This window comes from Podarcis raffonei, chromosome 8, assembly GCF_027172205.1.
Source record: "Podarcis raffonei isolate rPodRaf1 chromosome 8, rPodRaf1.pri, whole genome shotgun sequence".
In the NCBI taxonomy this organism is placed as follows: domain Eukaryota; kingdom Metazoa; phylum Chordata; class Lepidosauria; order Squamata; family Lacertidae; genus Podarcis; species Podarcis raffonei.
The window spans coordinates 28,323,172-28,342,765 of record NC_070609.1 but is presented as its reverse complement, the minus strand read 5'-3'; the positions used below and the strand labels follow the sequence as shown (position 1 = coordinate 28,342,765).

The 19,594-nt window shown below is 45.5% G+C and overlaps 1 protein-coding gene across 1 annotated transcript in view; it reads right to left on the bottom strand.

Annotated features, from left to right (window-relative positions):
- The window catches only part of STPG1 (sperm tail PG-rich repeat containing 1), a 30,105-nt gene extending 11,833 nt beyond the window's left edge, over positions 1–18,272 (bottom strand). The window contains exons 1-6 of the mRNA XM_053398773.1: positions 18,153–18,272; positions 17,158–17,292; positions 16,183–16,286; positions 10,274–10,375; positions 4,242–4,415; positions 2,109–2,220 (exon numbers count right to left, since the gene is read on the bottom strand). Coding sequence (XP_053254748.1) covers positions 2,109–2,220; positions 4,242–4,415; positions 10,274–10,375; positions 16,183–16,286; positions 17,158–17,233 — 568 coding nt within the window. The 5' untranslated portion in view covers positions 17,234–17,292; positions 18,153–18,272. The remainder of the gene's footprint in view (positions 1–2,108; positions 2,221–4,241; positions 4,416–10,273; positions 10,376–16,182; positions 16,287–17,157; positions 17,293–18,152) is intronic.
- Between the last annotated feature and the right edge of the window lie 1,322 nt (positions 18,273–19,594).

Genomic DNA, 19,594 nt, shown 5'->3' with positions numbered 1-19,594 from the left:
CGGGCGCCCTGAAGCAGAGCACCCCGCGCGCCAGGCAGACATCCGCAGCCTGGGGAGCCCTGCGGGAGTTCCCGTAGGGCTCCCTAGGCTGCGGATAGCAGCCTGCTGCACGGAGCGCGGGGCGCGCTGAAGCAGAGCGCCCCGCGCCTCGGGCAGACGTCGGCCAGCCCCACAAGCTCGGGGGACAGCGGGGAGGCGGAGCGCTGCCATACCGCTGTTCCCCGACCAGGTTTGGTTTCCCCGACCTGGTTTTGGGGGGGAAATAAAGGAAAAAATTTTTTCCTTTATTTCCCCCCAAAAAAACTAGGTGCGTCCTATGGGACGGAGCGTCCTATGGGACGAAAAATACGGTACTTCCTTTTATCTGTCCCGAATCTTCCAACATTCAGCTTCATTAAGATATCCACAAATTCTAGTATTATGACCGTTCGGGCAGGCAGGGACTTTTCTCTATCCGCTTTCTTCATGCCATGCATAATTCTATATATTCCTATCACGTCGCCTCTTGTTTTCTCAACTAAAATGCCTCAAATGCAGCCATTTTTCCTTATGTAGGGCTTCCCTCGCACTTGATCCGGAAGCTGCAGTTAGTGCAGACTGCTGCCGCACAATTGCTGGAAGGACTGAGGCCTTGTCAGCATGGTACACCTGTGCTCAGAGATCTGCACTGGGTCCTGATTTGCTACTGAGTCAAGTTCAAGGCATTGCTATTGGTATATAAGGCCCATATACAAGGCTATTTTACCTAAAAGACCACCTTACCCCACATATGCCCACTCGGCTGCTTCAATTGGCAGAATTGGCCCTGCTACAGAAGCCACATAATACCTGTTCCTCATTTGTAAATACTCAGTCATTCGGGCAGCAGCTACGCTTTGAAACTCCCTGCCTATTGTTATCAAGCAGGGGTCTTCGATGTATTGTTTTCGGTGCCTGCTAAAAACATTCTTGTTTAGACAAGCCTACCCAGATGCTTAGAAAGTTGGTGTGAATTTTGACCTTAGTATTTTAACTACTGTAAATTTTTCTCGATAATTTTATTGTTATCTTTTTGCAAGCCGCTTTGAGGGGTTGTTTTATAATCAAGTGGTGTATATATTTTACAAAACGAAACTAAATAAAGGAGTTTCTCCAACCCCTCGATCATTTTGATTGCCCTTTCCTGAAGCTCAGGTTTGTAAATAGACTGCACAGTAAAAATTACCTCCAGGCTTTCTAGTAGGAAAACATTTGCAAAGTGGAAGAAAGTCGTTTCTTCCCACCCATCCCTTTTAAGGTCACTGATATGTCACAAATGATGTGTGAACAGGTGAGCAAGTAATATCTTTTTGTAAAATCTGGGCATATACACCTGGAAAGCTGGCAATGGGGAACAACTTTGCTTCTTCCTATCACTAAGCATTTGATTTCTAATAATAATAATAATAATTAATAATAATAATTTATTACTTATACCCCACCCATCTGGCTGGGCCTCCCCAGCCACTCTGGGTGGCTCCCAACATAATATTAAAAAGATTATAAAACATCAAACATTAAAACTTCCCTAAACAGGGCTGCCTTCAGATGTCCTCTAAACGTCAAATAGTTGTTTATTTCCTTGACGTCTGGTGGGAGGGAGGGCGTTCCACAGGGCGGGTGCCACTACCGAGAAGGCCCTCTGCCTTTTGGTGCTATAATTTTTTAAAAGTTCTTTTGAAAGGACAAAATGCCATGACTGCATGCACTGTAAGGGGGAGAGGTCTGAATTACTGGCTGTGAGCGTTGAGGATCATAAATTGAGAAGCGATGTGGCAAGGCATGATTGTCAGACAGAGAGGCTTTTATTCACAAGAGGTGAGGTGAAAAGGAGAAGAAAGCTGGACACTCAGAAGGTATTGTAGATTGTTTTAATTTGTTTCACTGAAGGGCATTGTTTTTCTTTAATTTTTTTTTATTTACTGCACTGGCATCTTACTTTATCTTACTTTATCTTGGGTCCTGCCCACATCTGGCCCTGCCCACTCCCACATTTGGCCCCGCCCACCATTAGGATGGTGGCCCTTGGGAGGTTGACCATATTTGAATTTGGCCTTTGGGTCAAAAGAGGCTCCCCCAGCCCAGCTTACAGGGAGAAGGCACATGCTCCTTGCTACCGATTGCCAGTGCTCGTTTAGTTTTGGATGAAAACACTGACTTGGCACCAGTGTTGCGGCTTTTGTTGCTGAGGTCCACCGAGACCTGCGGATGAAAGTAAGGGTTTTGCAATGAACTCACTTTCCAGCAGTCACTTTAGTTAAAAAACAAACCAACACCCAAATAAATACTGGTGTTTAAGTCTGCCTACTTTCAACGCAAGGACATTTGCGATGCAGTCACCAAGCCTCAACTATTCCAGCACATGGGTCAACTGTGGCTTGTGAATGGTGCATGAATGATGCTACTCTAAAGTACATTTCAGAAGCCACCTGGCCTAGCAAGTGATTACCCACCCACGATGACATACCGGTACATATCTCTTTAGCACATGCTGATAGAAATGGCTCCTGTAAATACAACTCAGTTGTAAAATCAGTTGTTTTACAGTATTCTGGAAGAGAATCAAGCATATAACAGCAGCAGCAGCAGCAGCAGCAGCAACAACAACAGACATTATTTTTATTGTTTTTAGAGTTTTGTAGAAATTCTTTTCTTGCTTTAAAAAATTGGGTTTAGTGTTTGATCCCATTTTAATCTTGTATACTATTTTAGCAGCCTCTGGCCATGAAGCAGTTTATAAACCTGCTAAAATAAATGAAAAGATGAATAAATATTTGTGAAATTAGCCTGCTGTGCAGACAGTAAACTTCGGCCCTTGCTTTCTTCCCATCAGCCTCCCTTCCCTGTGGCCATAAATTATTCAGCCTGTCTGCCTTGTGAATGGATCATTTCCTGTTTGGCTTCTCCAAATGCTGTGTATTATCTCATGGGTTAGTGTAAATCACGGGTTAGCGATTAACTCAGGAACGTTCTTCTCAGGAGAAGTCCTATTTAAACTGTATTAAATACAACCTAATGTTCTTATTTGGGTGTGGATGACAGACTGTAACAGTGATCTGCAAAGTAGGGGGCAAAAGGAAATGTGCTTGGTGTTAACTCCCTGTACGCTGACGAAGTAATGGTACTACTAGTCAGACAGTTGCCTAAGAGTTTCACAGGGCACATAAAGGCCAACCAAGCATTTGCTTCTCTTTTTATTTAGCACATTTATATCCCACCTTTCCACCAAGGCGGTGTACATACCGTATTTTCCGGCGTATAAGATGACTGGGCGTATAAGACGACCCCCCCAACTTTTCCAGTTAAAATATAGAGTTTGGGATATACTCGCCGTATAAGTCTACCCCTCTTCCAACGCACACCAAATAAAAATTTAAAAAACCAGTCTCCAGTCCAGCTCGGAAATCTGCTCCACTTCCCAGTGGCCGGGGGCTTCCGGGGCCAATTTTCAAGCATATTTCTGCTTCATCTAGAGAGCTTGGTGTCCTCTGATTTAATTTGCTGTCGTTTTATCCTTTAGTGGGGAGTTGCTGCAGGAGCTGTTGCTGTAGCCGGCAAATAAGACGACCCTTGACTTTTGAGAAGATTTTCCTGGGTTAAAAAGTAGTCTTATACGCCAGAAAATACAGTAGTTCTTCCCTCTCCTCTCCTCTCCATTTTATTCTCACAATAACACTGTGAAGCTGAAAGAGAGTGACTGGCTCAAGGTCACCTAGTGAGCTTCACGGCTAAGTGGGGATTAGATCTCTGGTCTCCCAGGTCCTAGTCCAAGTTGTTTTAAAACAACTGCTGCTCTTTATTTTTTATTTTGTGGCTACTGATGCAAATCCCACAGCAAGGTTCATCTGAATATTCTTGGGTCCATGCAATTATTTTTTGTGAAAGATCACTGGTCAGAACAAATGAACGGATTTTGAAGGAAACGTGTGAATGATCAGTGGGAGAAAAGCGTCAGGGAAAAACAAGAAATACTCTTTAGTATCTTTTTCTATTTTGCCAAGTGGAATATATGAAACTTTGGCATTCTAAATTAGACTATTGGTACATTCAGCTTAGTATTCCCTGTACTGACTGGCAGCTTTACCTGTTAATGCCAGGGATCAACCCTGGGGCCTTCCATCACTGAACCATGACAGTTCCCCATTAGCTGCAGCTCTACCCATTAAAAAATGTATTAATCTGTACCGCTGACCTACCCTTTTCCAATCTCTAGATCATCTTACATTATATTGGTTGGGGGCTGGAGTGGATCTTTTTGAAATCTTCCTGGCAATTGGTTGCTGAAACATACTGGAATACCCCAGGCTAAAGTCTCGCTTGGAAATCAGGGTAGGTGGGAGGTTGTAGGCATTTGCAGCAGGATAGTTGTGGATTCTCTGGCGAGCGATACGTGTATCCTGAAAAGGAAAGAAATGGAATTTGGTTTACACTGTTGGTAATCCGGGGTGGGGGGGGAGGTGAGATGGGATGACTTGGGAATGTAGAGACGGTCCTTAAACAGCCACATCATTTTTCATATTTTTCAGGCATTAGATGCTGTTGGGTTTGCAACCTGCTCTGAAAATATTGTTGACATGCATAAAGCTCTTTGAGAAAAAGTTGTTGAAAATGGTATATAAATATTGGAAGCAAATGAACACTAGAAAGCCAACCATTCTAGGAGCTAGCTGCCATATTGGAAATACAGTGGTACCTCGGGTTACAGATGCTTCAGGTTACAGACACTTCAGGTTACAGATTCTGCTAACCCAGAAATAGTACCTTGGGTTAAGAACTTTGCTTCAGGATGAGAACAGAAATCACGCGGCAGCGGCGGGAGGCCACATTAGCTAAAGTGGGGTTAAGAACAGTTTCAGCTTAAGAATGGACCTCCAGAATGAATTATGTTCTTAACCCAAGGTACCACTGTATGGTGGTCATGAAAGACCATCTGCTATGGTGAAAAACATCCTAGATAGGTTGTTCTTGAAGGTGACATCTTCTTGCCTGAAAAAGTGTCATTACCTCCACTACATTGCCAAACCCGTCTGTATTTTATATGATGTTCACTCCAAATGAAATCAATATTTGATAAATTAAATTTGTAAAAGCATCTTAACTATCCTTTAGGAAAAGCTTTAGAGCTTTAGCGAAACAAAAGAAGTGCCATGGTCAGATCACTTCCTGGTGCAACTGGACTTCTCTGCAACCCTTCCCCTCTGCAGGGAGGTGGGACCGATTCGGATGGTCCGCCCCCGCCACTTAATGGATCCAATTGGCTTCCAGAGAGTGGTAGGGGATGCTTTATCCCAAGTTGATGGCCTTTCAGCTGATTCCCTGGTGGCACGCTGGAATGCGGAGTTAACCAGGGCTATTGACTGTCTGGCTCCGAAGCGCCCTCTCCGATTGCATGGAGCCCGGACAGCCCCGTGGTTTTCCCCGGAGCTGAGGGTGATGAAACAATCGTTGAGACGGCTAGAGCGCCGGTGGCGGAAAACTCATTCTGAATCAGACCGGACACGGGTTAGAGCTCAACGTCGAGCCTACCAAGTGGCAATGGCGACGGCGAAGAGGGCCTTCTTCGCCGCCTCCATTGCATCTGCAGAAAACAGCAGCAGGAGACTTTTTCAGGTGGTTCGCAATCTATCGGAACCACCTGTACCACCGGGGCCTGGTAGGGACCCCAAGATCTCCTGCAATGCTTTTGCAAAGTTTTTTGCAGATAAAATCGCTCAGATTCAGAAGGAGGTAGACTCCACCGTGGGAGCAGGGCCAGGGCGGGAGAGTGCTAGAGTTCTGTCTGGTCCTGTTACATGGGATCAATTCCAATCTGTTACCTCCGAGGATGTGGACAGGCTGCTTGGACAAGTGAAACCGACCACCTGTCTCCTTGATCCTTGCCCATCCTGGCTGATAAAAGCAAGCCGGGAAGGGCTGGGCGATGGGCTCTGCGGGGTGGTGAATGCTTCCCTCTGTGAGGGAGCCTTCCCAGACCCGCTGAAAGAGGCGGTCATTAAACCGCTTCTTAAAAAAACATCTTTAGACCCGGCCAATTTGGTCAACTATCGCCCAGTCTCAAATCTGCCATTCTTGGGCAAGGTGATTGAGCGGGTGGTTGCTGAACAACTCCAAGCACACCTGGAGGAAACGGACCATTTGGATCCCTTCCAATCAGGATTCAGGCCTCACCATGGGACTGAAACTGCCTTGGTCGCGCTGGTTGATGATCTCCGGCGGGCTAGGGACAAAGGTGAGAGCTGTTTCCTAGTTCTGCTGGATCTCTCAGCGGCCTTTGACACCATCGATCATAACATCCTTCTGGACCGTCTAGAGGGGCTGGGAGCTGGGGGCACTGTCATACAGTGGTTCCGCTCCTTCCTCCTGGGCCGTGTCCAGAAAGTGGTGGGGGGGGATGAGTGTTCAGACCCCTGGGCTCTCACTTGTGGGGTGCCTCAGGGTTCTGTCCTCTCCCCCATGCTTTTTAATATCTATATGAAGCCGCTGGGAGAGATCATTAGGGGGTTTGGACTGGGTGTTCATCAGTATGCAGATGACACCCAGCTCTACCTCTCCTTTAAATCAGAACCAGTGAAGGCGGTGAAGGTCCTGTGTGAGTGCCTGGAGGCGGTTGGAGGATGGATGGCGGCTAACAGATTGAGGTTGAATCCTGACAAGACAGAAGTACTGTTTTTGGGGGACAGGGAGCGGGTTGGTGTGGGAGATTCCCTGGTCTTGAATGGGGTAACTGTGCCCCTGAAGGACCAGGTGCGCAGCCTGGGAGTCATTTTGGACTCACAGCTGTCCATGGAGGCGCAGGTTAACTCTGTGTCCAGGGCAGCTGTCTACCAGCTCCACCTGGTACGCAGGCTAAGACCCTACCTGCCCGCGAACTGTCTCGCCAGAGTGGTGCATGCTCTAGTTATCTCACGCTTGGACTACTGCAACGCGCTCTACGTGGGGCTACCTTTGAAGGTGACCCGGAAACTGCAATTAATCCAGAATGCGGCAGCTAGACTGGTGACTGGGAGTGGCCGCCGGGACCACATAACACCGGTTCTGAGAGATCTGCATTGGCTCCCAGTACGTTTCCGAGCACGATTCAAAGTGTTGGTGCTGACCTTTAAAGCCCTAAACGGCCTCGGTCCTGTATACCTGAAGGAGCGTCTCCACCCCCATCGTTCAGCCCGGACACTGAGATCCAGCGCCGAGGGCCTTCTGGCGGTTCCCTCATTGCGAGAAGTGAGGCTACAGGGAACCAGACAGAGGGCCTTCTCGGTAGTGGCGCCCGCCCTGTGGAACGCCCTCCCATCAGATGTCAAAGAGATAAGTAATTACCTGACATTCAGAAGACATCTTAAGGCAGCCCTGTTCAGGGAAGTTTTTAATATGTAACGCTGTACTGTTTTTAACACTGATTGGGAGCCGCCCAGAGTGGCTGGGGAAACTCAGCCAGATGGGTGGGGTATAAATAATAAATTATTATTATTATTATTATTTCCAATATGGCCCATAAATTCCATTGATTCTCAGCCTGGAATCTCCACCACCCAGTCTTGCACTGCTGCCACCATTTTCTCCCACTTCTTCTCCTTCCCATTTCAATCATAAAGCAGGGGGGGAGAGGAAGGGAAGGATCCAAAAGAGAGTCTTGGTATTAATCTGTCTCTTTCTTGAATTGCCCAAGATACACCCTTGAAGTGCTCGGGGGTTTTCTGCAGCTCCCTAGTCACAGATTGGCTATCCTTGGCCTACACCCATTACGGTAATCACCAGATCGGCATCTTAACAAGAAATTCCCACCCAGTTAGAGCCAACTCCTATGCTTCTATCTGATGTAGTATAATAATCAGAGCCTGATTTCTCCCATCATTTTCATGTAGTCACTTTTTCTTAGGAGTATGAGTAATAATGTCCTATTTGGGTGACAGCTTATATTTACCACATCTGTGTCAAAGATTGAACATATCATCTCTGTGGTGAGGTAAATTTGAGTTGTCAGCACATTCATAAGAATATTGACCATGTTAAACTGAGGTAAAGTGCTCTCAAAATGTAAACAAAATGATATACAGTGGTACCTCAGGTTACATACGCTTCAGGTTACACACTCCGCTAACCCAGAAATAGTGCTTCAGGTTAAGAACTTTGCTTCAGGATAAGAACAGAAATCGAGCTCCGGCAGTGCGGCGGCAGCAGGAGGCCCCATTAGCTAAAGTGGTGCTTCAGGTTAAGAACAGTTTCAGGTTAAGAACAGACCTCTGGAATGAATTAAGTACTTAACCCAAGGTACCACTGTACTGAATGGGTTTAAAGCATGAGGTACAAGCTGGGGAAGCCGCTGGTTTAAATCATACCACAGCCCCTCACGTGTAGTATGGGGATATACAGAGCCGTCTGTCCCATAAGGCTTAGTGGTGCGTTGCGCCAGGACACCTCAGGGGCGCCCCAGCGAGTGGGGAGCTGCGCGGCTTTGCCGGCGGCTTTGCCGGCGGCTTTCCCTTTCCCTGCACACCCACCAGCTGTGCCCTATCAGCCATATGGCTGGCAGACATACAGCTTCCTTCCGAAGCCTCTGCGGGGATTGCGCTCCCGCAGCAGCATGGGGGAGGGTTGCGGGCCCCCCCATGGCTGGCAGTACGCAGTTCTCCCCCCACTATCCGTGGTAATTTGGGGGCGCTGGGCAGATATTTGCACCCCGGCGCCACATCTGCTAACAACGGCCCTGGGGATACAGGCCTTCTTCACAGGCTTGTTGTAAGGCTTGTTGAGATAATAAAAATGCACAACTGCACTCTCCCCACCTGGGATTCCCAGCAACTGGCATTCAGTGTCATAATGCCTCTGACAATGTGTCTATCTGTGCCCAAGACTCTCTCCACAAGGAGAACGGGGAAGTAAGTTCACAAATATAATTTTATTCAAAAACTTGAAAACCAGCTCTGAGAGTCATCAGCTTTAACGTGAGGAACAGCAATTAAAAAAAACACCATGCAAAAATATATATTTTATAAATAAAACAAAGCAGGAAAATACTGTGCAGCAACCAGTAAAATACACAAAGCCAGAAAGTGTAGGGCTTTATGATACATTTAAATGGGCCAGAGTCAACACCAGGCATCCCCAAACTTGGCCCTCCAAATGTTTTGGGACTACAATTCCCACCATCCCTGGCCACTGGTCCTGTTAGCTAGGGATGGTGGGAGTTGTAGTCCCAAAACATCTGGCGGGCCAAGTTTCAGGATGCCTGGTCAACACTACGGTTGAGAAGGTCTGTTGTGAATTGGCCACCATCTAAATAGATAATGGATTTGCAAAGTATTTCCAGTGCTGGATCTTAGTGATTGGGGAAAGGCATATATGGAAAAAGACCTCAGGCATCCCAGGCATAGGCCACAAAAGACTTTAAAGGTAAGCATCAGCAACTTGAATTTAGCTTGTAAGCAAACAACTGATGAATGAAGATCATGCAAGATTGGTGTTATATGTTCCCTGCTGGGCTAATATCATAAAGCAATCTGGTTGCTGTATTCTGAACCAACTGCAGTTTCTGCTGCAATAGATTGATAGATAGCTCTTTTCATTTACTGTTGTTGCCACAACAGAAGTAGACATTGTTTATTTATTTGAGGCCATTATACCACTTAATCAGTGGCACTTCTAAGCAGTGTATATAAAAATAAACCAGAGAATAAAATAAGAACTTGTCATAAAACCAAACACTGCCTTTAAATAGCTTCCAGTAGTTCTGAGCCACTCACCTGAGCCATGTGGGGGCCACCTACATAGACTTTATGGGATTTTGACCTTAGTGAATACACATGGCCCCCCAAATCAACCCTGCCTATGGCCAAAGTGTTTGGGTTTTGAGAATGAGTGTTGTCTGTGCAAATAAGTATACATATTTGATCTCTCAGAGGCAGTTGTCCAACAGAGGAGGAACAAACACCTACCTAAACACACTTTGCTGAATGAATTATGTCCCATTAATTTCTAAAGAATTTGCTTCCAAGCATAAACTGGAGGATGGAATCCAGGTTTAATTACAGCAATTTCTGGGTGGATGACTTAATGTTTATCAGGCTATCGCAGGTCTATTCCTGACAACAGTAAACTCGTCATTATTACTATAGCTCATAAACAGTATAGAAAAGGAAAACTAAGGTGTGTGAGCATTTTAAAAGCTTCACTGGCAGTAAGACTGACAATGGCTTCAAAGAACTTCTCGACGCTGGCCTTTTTTTTCTTCCTGTCGTTCATAAATATGTATAAACCTTACCAAGGAAGGGAAAAAACAGGTTCCTTTCCGGGACTGGGAGACATTGTTGAGAAGTGTTGATTGATCGATTACATCATAGAATCCTGGACCTGGATTTTCATTCTGGGAAGGAACACAGTGCATAATCATGACAGGGCAGAGTCTGCTGCAACAGGGTTTATTTTTGCCAGTGCTCAGTGTTTATTTGTTTAGAAAAGAAATATTAACTGCTTAACCAAAATAGTATTTCACATAAAATAATGTAAAACAGTATACAGCAGAGGTTTTCAACTGTTTTGAGTACATGGCTCCCTTGACCAACTACATTCTTTCTGCAGCACCCTGTGGGACTCAGGAGCCCAGTTATGTCACCTGTTGCCTGCAGAGCCGGCAGCCTCTCACCCTTTTGTGAACACTCTCCCTTGTGGAGAGTTCCCTCAGCCTCTCTCCTCTCCACTCTCCTTAGGAGTTCTCTGGGCAGCCACCCCTGGTCTCTGAGCTGAGAGGTGCCTCCTCACACTGCCCCACGGGGTAAGGTTTCTAAAAAAAAATCAATGAATCCGGGAACACTTTTCAACTTCAATGGATTTTGTATGGGGACTGATTTGTAAATCCGGGGACTGTCCCCAAGAAACGGGGACATCTGGTAACCTTACCACAGGGGCCTGGGACTTGTCTGTCCAGCCAAGGGCTAGTGGACTGGCTGGCTGGGCTCCCTCATCTGCTTGCTTGCTTACTCTGAAGCCACATCAGCTCCTGGCAACCAGACCCCATGCCAGCCCAGAGGCACTATTTGCCTGCGGAGCTAGTAGCCAGGGCTGCTGCAACAAACAGCTGTACAAGCCTTTGGGAGGCAGAGATGTGTGAGGGCATCAGAGTAGGGAAGAAAAGAAGGACAGAGGCCAGCGTTGCCCGCGGCACCCCTGACCATCATTCAAGGCACCCCAGGGTGCCATGGCACACTGGTTGCTGGTATGCAGATAAAACCAGCAAATGCTTAAAACAAATATGTTTTAAGCTTTGGTGATTGGTGAAATTAGGGCAGAAGTACTAGAGCAATTGCCAAGATGGGCAAGTCTAGTGGACCTTCAACTTTGCAGGGTTCTGCAGGCATTCTGAAAAACCATAGAATATGGCGTCTGATATTTTTTAAGCATCTGTGTTCACACATTACATTCACTCTATGTACCTGTGTACACAAATAGTTGGGCTGAAGGGTAGCCAGTAGCAGCAGCCCCTTGTCTGAGGTTTTTTACAGTCAAGCAGTATATAAATTTCATGGCGTAATAAATAAATAACAAATAAACGTTTCTTCTGAACCCCCAGTTTTCCCTTCTCTGTTGCCATGTGGCCTCTTCTGGGCCCCCTAATCTGGCTTGCTGCCTCAGGTGTGGTGGAGGATCACTGGTGTTAAAAGTAAGATTTGGCTGCCCGTCTAGTTGGCTTCTGGCAGTGGAACTGGGACAGGAGGCCACCATGTCCTTTGCCTCAAGCAACATGTCTTGGGTCTGCCGTGAAGAAGCTGTCTTCTCCAAGATGGTGCCTGCTTTCATACATAAGAGATAAAAGAGATATGACAGGCTCCTGCTACCTGCACTTTCCAGAAAACAGCTGAGGGCATTTTTCTTCTGACGTGGTTTCCCAGGTCTCTTTTATTTTACATGTAGGTACTGTTTCTTTGTGTTTACATGTTTAATTTTTATTATTATACATTATTGTACATTGCCTTGAAACAGTTGTATAAAGGGTGATAAATAAACCAACAACAATAATAATAATCAGGACATAATTTGAAGACAAATGAGGCTTTTAACCATAGGTCAACGCGTCAAATATATGCAGTTTTAATCCACTGCTTTAAGTCAGTTAACTGCTGGATATTTCTTGAATCTGGCCCTACTTAGGAATCTGACGTGCACTTAGTGTCAAAGTGAGGGCATGCATTGTTCCTCCAGGCAGCAACAGAGGGAATATGTGCGACATGTGTGTCACCTCATGGGTGGAGAAGCACACAATGGCATTATAATGTGGATTCAGCACTTACCCTCCCATACGCTAAGCCTCTCAAATGTTTTGCTGGTTTTTGTCAATTGTCACTGTACACTAAGAAGCCTCTTCTCTGCTTGTTTCAAAATCAAAATAATCTCATTTTAATGGGGAGTCTCAAGTTGCATGGCAAAACGGGTCGAAAATGGAGGATTAAGTTTCCCTGGTGTCTGCTCAGCAACATAGAGAGAGACCTGGGGAGCTCAAATCCATTGCATGTCTAATCCCACCTGTACATCTGATTTGGCCTGAATTATTTCAGCATGTGGGCAGAGTGTATTATTTCAAAGTGCCGCACCCCTCCCTGACTCAACTCTCCTTCCAGAACGACTTTTCTTTCATTCCAGAAGTGAGTACTGGGTGGTTTTTTTCTATTTATAGAATGAAATAAAACAAAAATGAGCCCGCTGTCTTAAGATGCCACTTTCAATCTGCAATGGATGACAAACAGGGCTTTGTTAGAAGCTGAGTTTATCCCCTGATAGGCCAGAGCTGGTGGTTTTGGGGTCAAGCAAGACAGTGAAGTTGTCAAGCAGAGTCTTAAAGTGGAGTGGGAAATTTTTTCTGCGGGACATATTCTGAGCTTCTGCTCTGGGCCACTTTAGCATGCCATCCATCAATCACCTGACATCACCATGACATCAGGTAATCCATTTTGCCTTTGCAGAAAACCCTGAGTTCAATCCGCACTGCAGAGGAAGATCCCAGCCAATTAAAGTAGGCCTTGAAGTTGGCTCCAACCAGCTGGTAAGTCCAACCCCCACTTGAATCAGCTACAATCTAGGCATTTAAAGGCTCCTTGTTATTCCTTTTGCAGCCATAGAATTATTTGCCCCACCCCTTTGGGGCAGGTGAGCGTTGTTCAGGGAGAATGGCATTGCAGGCCAAATTAGGCCCCCTACTGGAACTAATATTAAAAGGTAAAGGGACCCCTGACCATTAAGTACAGTTGCGGTCGACTCTGGGGTTGCTATGCTCATCTCGCTTTACTGGCCGAGGAAGCTGGCACACAGCTTCCGGGTCATGTGGCCAGCATGACTAAGCCGCTTTTGGTGAACCAGAGCAGCACACAGAAATGCTGTTAACCTTCCCACCGGAGCGTTACCTATTTATCTACTTCCACTTTGATGTGCTTTCGAACTGCTAGGTTGGCAGGAGCAGGGACTGAACAACGGGAGCTCATCCCGTCGCAGGGATTCAAACCACCGACCTTCTGATCGGCAAGCCCTAGGCTCTGTGGTTTAGACCACAGCCCCACCCACGTCCCTGGGACTAATATTAGTTTGGAACAATTAAGTAAGGGCTTGAAATGAACCTACTCAGACTCTTAGAACCTCATCTGACGCCCTTCTCTGGGTCCCTTCTTTGAGGGCAGGTTGAAGGGTGATGACAAGGGAGAGGGCCTTTTCGATTGTGGCTCACTGCCTGTGGAACACTCTGCCCAGTGAGGCTCCTTCTATCTGGCTCCTTCACTGACGTCTTTTTGGCGTCAGTAAAAGTGTACCTTTCAGGTTTTTAATGAACTGGGATGATAAAGGGTTTTGGTTTTTTTAAGTTAGAGCGCTTGCCAAGCTCCTTGTTGCTATGGAGTGGGATGTTTGTATGATGATGATGTATGTAAGTGAAGGTAGGTATCAGTGTGGCAAGAGGCTTAGCAAGGGCAGCAGGTCAGGCAGAGAGATGCCATGGCATCTTCTCATCAGTTCAGCATCTATAGCCTAACATAGTGAAGCACATCCAGATGCTGTTGCTTAGCTCTGTGGAACTGCTCTGGGTCACAGCCACAGTGGGGTGGAGATGCCTGGCCCCTTCAAGGGCACTGCTCTCCAGGAGCTCAGCACAGCCTCGGCAAGCCTTAGGACACACTTCCTGGTTTGCTTGCACAATGTCTACTCGGAGGTTATAATACTGTGTCTACTCTTTATTGAGCGTTCATTCTGATTTGTATGTTGGGAGGTTACTGTATATGACAATGAGCATTCATCCTGATTTGCTTGTGGGATGCTTATAAGTCTACCCGTTAATCTTTGTTCATCCCACACTTTCCAGTGCATTTATAGTTCACTTTCCGAACCACAAATAGTCCTGAGTTTGTTTGCTTTTTAGTAGATTTGTTGTACTACAGTGCCAGAGTGTTTTAATCCACATTAAGTGCACAAACCCAAATTTACATTACAGTATATGCTTGAATCCCTCCTGGGAAATAGTGGCAGTCTGGAGGCACCCATAGTTTGTCATGCAAACCAACCCACTGACTTTCCTTGCTCACCCAATTCCCCCTGCCCCGCAGCAATAAGTCTACTCCACGCTTTCCAGCAGCTACTGACTTTTCTACACAACTTTGGCTTTCTTGCAAAAGTCCCCCAAAAGGGTGGGATGCATGCAACACTCCCCCTTACATGTGAAGAAGCAAATGTTCTCTAGGGATAATCAAGAGTATGCCAAACCTTTTGTATTCCTCGTGGCTTGGCTCATTGCCTGCTGGAATTATGGTATGAAGGGGGAAATTCTCAGGAAGAGAAAGGAGCATACTGTGAAGACGGTTCAAGCGTTGCCCCTTCTGGCTTCTACTCTGAGAATTTAGCAACAGGTTGGCTTGCCGGTGGCGTGGAAGATAAATTTGCAAAGATGAGATGCTTGTTATGTATTGGCGATTGGAAGGGAGGTCTGAGAGGTAGCATAGTTCTCAATGGAGAAGGGAGAAAGGGGAGGAACTGAGAGCAGTTTGGGTCCCAGGCAGTACCTGGAGGAAGATTGTGCAGGACCCAGGAGGAAAGGGAGAGGGTCTGTTGCTAACACCAGCAGTTGACCAAAGGCACAACAGGCCCCATGTTGCACACTGTGGATACTGGAGCTCCCAGTCAGGGGATTAATATTGCAAAAAAGTTATTCAGATATTGCAAACAGGTTCTTGGAAACATTTCTTTCCCAAACCTTTTCAGATTTTCCACAGAAAGGATAAATCTAGATTAAATTGTGGGCAGGGAGAGGGAGATAAAAAAAACAAACTAACATTTTGATGCTGATGTTGTGTGGACACTGCCAAAAATTTCATGCATGACATTAGTAATACCAATCCTACAATAAACACCTGCCTGGAAGCATGCTTAGCCCCAAGATGGGCCAATAAGAACCGTGATGGCATGAGATGTGACTTTTTTTTTTAAGGTAAATCTCTATGGGAGCAGTGGTGTGAAAATGTGCATTTCCAAAAAGCAAACGGGCTAAAAGGTGTCATTTGCACACTTACTCCATACTGTATATCGTTTTTCCTTGAACCAAAGTGCCCCTGAAGGATTTAGCACTCCCCATCTATGAAGTTCTGCTTCCGCCTACTGGTCAAAGTGGGTCATAACAGAGAGACGCAAATTTCCCTTTTCAGTGTTGCCCCCAAGGCCTTTACATAGGATCATTTCATCTCCCATGACCCTGTATGTTGTGATTTTCTATATCACAGATTTTCCAGGTTTATTTTTTGTCCTGCTTTCGTTGCACTCAGCCATTAAGCTCACTATGTGGCCTTGGATCAGTCACTGTCTCCACTGCCCTTACCTACTTCACAGGGTTAATGTGAGGATAAACGAAGGAGAGGGAGAACCATGTATGACTCCTTGAGTTCTTTGGAGGAAATATAGAATATAAATGGAATGATAAATAGATGGTATAGTAGGGTTGCCATATTTCAAAAAGTTGTTTCCGACAGTCGATTCCCGGCTATGTCCGGGAAATTCCAGGTGTATGGCAACCCTATAGTATAGGTAGGCCTAGAGACACCATGTGGCTGGATTAACTAATCTGGTGCATTTGAACCCAGATGAACTCCCTGGTTCTGCCCTACTAAGAGAAAAACAGGTGAACAGACTTAGTAAAATATGGTTTCTCACCTCAGGATACTGAAATCTCTTGGTCTGAGAGTTAAAGCCCTTTCGTTCGGAATTGGAGATCACTGTGGTTTGGAATTTGAAAGGAATGGAGCAACAGCTCAGGCCTAGAAAAAGAAGTCAATAAAAAAATCATGCAACACAAATGCAGAGAGAAATAGTGACTAGAGACAGTTGATAGTAATAGAAAAGGAACTATCAAAAATGCCTTTACAAGTGTGGCATACTTTCATGAAGATTCCTTCTCCTGCCTGGTCCTTTGGCACCAACAGCAGAGGCCCCAGCAGCTTTGAAATAAAAGAAGTGGAAACTCTAAACACCAACAGCAGGTAAAGCATAAAGACTCTTGTGCCATGTTGCATCCCTATGCCCAGTCACCACCATGCCTGGTCCTCCATTCACTAAAGGATGGTGGATGGAAGCCACTCAAGCAAGGATGGAGAGCCTGTTTCAGCCCCAGGGCCACATGCTACTGGTGGGCACTGCCAGTGGCAAAAGCAGACAGAGCAATGGATACAAATATTATCTTTGTACAGACACTCACACACCCCTCTCTGCCCCCCATTCAAGCAAGCACTCAGAGCATGAAGCAGGGCCAATAAGGAATGTGGCCTGTGAAGTAGGGGTGTGGCCTGTAGGTGTAGGTGTGGCCTATAGAGTAGGGGTGTGGCCTGTGGAGAGTTCTGAGAGCCAGGTAGAGAGGACTGGAGGGCCACATTTGATCACCAGGCCTGAGATTCTCTACCTATGACAAAGAACGTCTTTCAAGATTGCAACCCCCCTTCCTGATTCATACCATCACATCTTCAGAAGATACCTGAGGTCAGCCCTGTATAGGGAAGCTTTTTAATGTGTAATGCTTTATTATGTTTTTCTGTATGTTGGAAGCTGCCCAGAGTGGCTGGGGCAACCCAGTCAGATGGGTGGGGTACAAATAAAATCATCATCATCATTCATGGTTCAGACTCCATCCAATACCTTTAGCCTCAAGTACAGGGGAGATAGCCTTTTTGCTTTTTCTATTCAGTTGATACGTATCAAAGATATTGTCCATGTCACACCACTACTGCAAGCTAGGTGACTTCCCTTCTCATCAGCTTTGCCATCTTGTTTCTGAAACATTAACATATAAATTCGAATCAGGAAGATTTTTCTAGGCATTAAAAGCTAAATAATATGACATAACCAAAAGAGAATTTGTGGTACTTACAGACAGAGTTGCAACACTGGTTACATGACTGATCAGTTATTGTTAATTAAGAAAAATATTGGTACTATTGATAGCCTATCCTCCATGAATTTGTCGAAGAATCTTTTAAAGCTATCCAAGATGTTGGCCATCACTTATCACGCTTGGGAGCAAATTCCATGCTTTTACTTTGTCAAGATCTTTCATTTGTCTGCCCTGAATCCATGGGCATATGAAGGTGGCGTATGTGGTTCTCCCCCTCCTCATTTGATCCTCACAACAACCTTTTGAAGCTGAGAGACAGTGACTGGCCCAAAATGACCTAGTGAGCTTCATGGCAAGTGTTGATTTGAATCCCTGGCCTCCCAGGTCCTAGTCTGACGCTCTAACCACTATGCCACACTGGTTTTCAACAGACAAAAACACTTAAGGAAGTACAAGGCAAGGCCAGCAAGGGATGAGACTGAGGAGGGGGTGTGGCCTGGGCAGAGACCTGAAGACCAGGTAGAGAGCCTTGGAGGGCCACATGTGGCCCCCATGCCTGGGTTTCCCTGGCTCTGGGCTGTACCCTCTGACACATCTAGCCCACAATACTTCCAGGCCACAGCAACAAGGAGGTTATTGTTTTGTGTGACACCCAACCAGATCAGACAGCCTGGAATGTAACTTGTTATGCGGTGGCACAATAAATACATTTTTTACTTTTTAAAAAGCCCTAATGCATCATCTGCATGGACTGGCTCATTCCTAAAGACAAAGCAGGCTGGGACCTGTTACTCCTTACCTGGCTGGCTCTCAGGGGAGAATCCTGGGGAAGTTTACACTCTGTTGCCTAGGCAACTGGAGAGCCCAGTCTGTTTTTCTCCTCCAGTCGTTTTGCCTGTCACTTTTGGTGGCTTAAAAGTATGCCAATCACAGACAGGTTCTCTGAAGCTGCCTTTTCTTCCAGAAGCTGAATGGAAACCAAGCGTGAACCAATGGCGCACAAGCACTTTGACTGCATCCGCCTTTGCTTAAGGTGGTCCAGGAAGCTTCGCAGCATCTTTTAAAAATATGTCTTTCCAAGTGCAAAACGCTGAGGTTAAATGCTTAGAGCTCTGCCTGACTGCCGTTTTAAATTTTACTCTTCTCACTTCTGACTGGTGCTGTCATGTTTCTTGCCTCAGTCTGTTGCTGGTTGTGGGGGGAGTTTACCCCAACCTCTGCCCCAGAACTGAGTCATTGCCTAGTTGGAACAGAACTGGTAGGAGTAAAATCATCTCAGGTCCTGCCATGGCTGAGCTTTCCTCTCTCTGCCTCCCTACAGGGTGATCTAGCATCAGCTGCCCTGTGGGAAGGATCCTGATGTGCATTTATTATTATCACATTGTTTTTCAAGGTTTTTAAGTGATTGAATATTACTTGTTACATTTATCACAGTGTGTGATAAAACTCACTTATTTTATTTCATAAGATGTATATACACCTTGATTGTTTAAAAATAATAATCCACACACTCAAATAAGTTTAACACTTCTGTTCACTGCATCATCTTGCTACTGATGATGCTACTTGAACAAAGGGATTTCAAAGGGAGACTCAGATGTGAATGTGCTTGATTACAATTCACCTAGAAGTTCAGTTCCATTAATTTGGGTCAGAATAGAGGCATTGGTTTCCTCTCCCAATGTAGGTGAATGAACCCAGCATTACCAATCTGATTTTCTTTTATCATTGATGTTGTGAAGGTACATTGTGCTTAGTTTTTGTACATTAATATAGCTGTCAACTGCGAACACATCATCTTGTGTCGTGCCATAATGCATATTTTATTTTATTTCACCTGAAGCTTACGCCGCACAACACAATACTCATTTGTTGTGCTTTGCTGCAGAAGACTAAACACGCATATACCACTCTATGGAAATTGTGACAAGCTTCTTAGTTGAGTTTTGCTGCATCAGGCTGGTTCCTCAAAAGTCATAATATTGCATTTATGTATCACTTTCTACAAAAAAAAAAGTCTCAAAGCGATTTGCAAATATATAAAGTACCAAATAGCTTGTCAGTGGTTTAAAACCAAATACATAAAATAAAAAAATAGAACAAAAGAATGCTTTGAGAAGAGATGCCTCCGAGTGGGGAGGCAAACGACTCAAGGATTGTTGTTGTTGTTCCCAACGGTGGCCACTAGGGGCCTCCGCACAAACAAGAACGTCCAGTATTGCACACTTCAAGCAAGCTTAA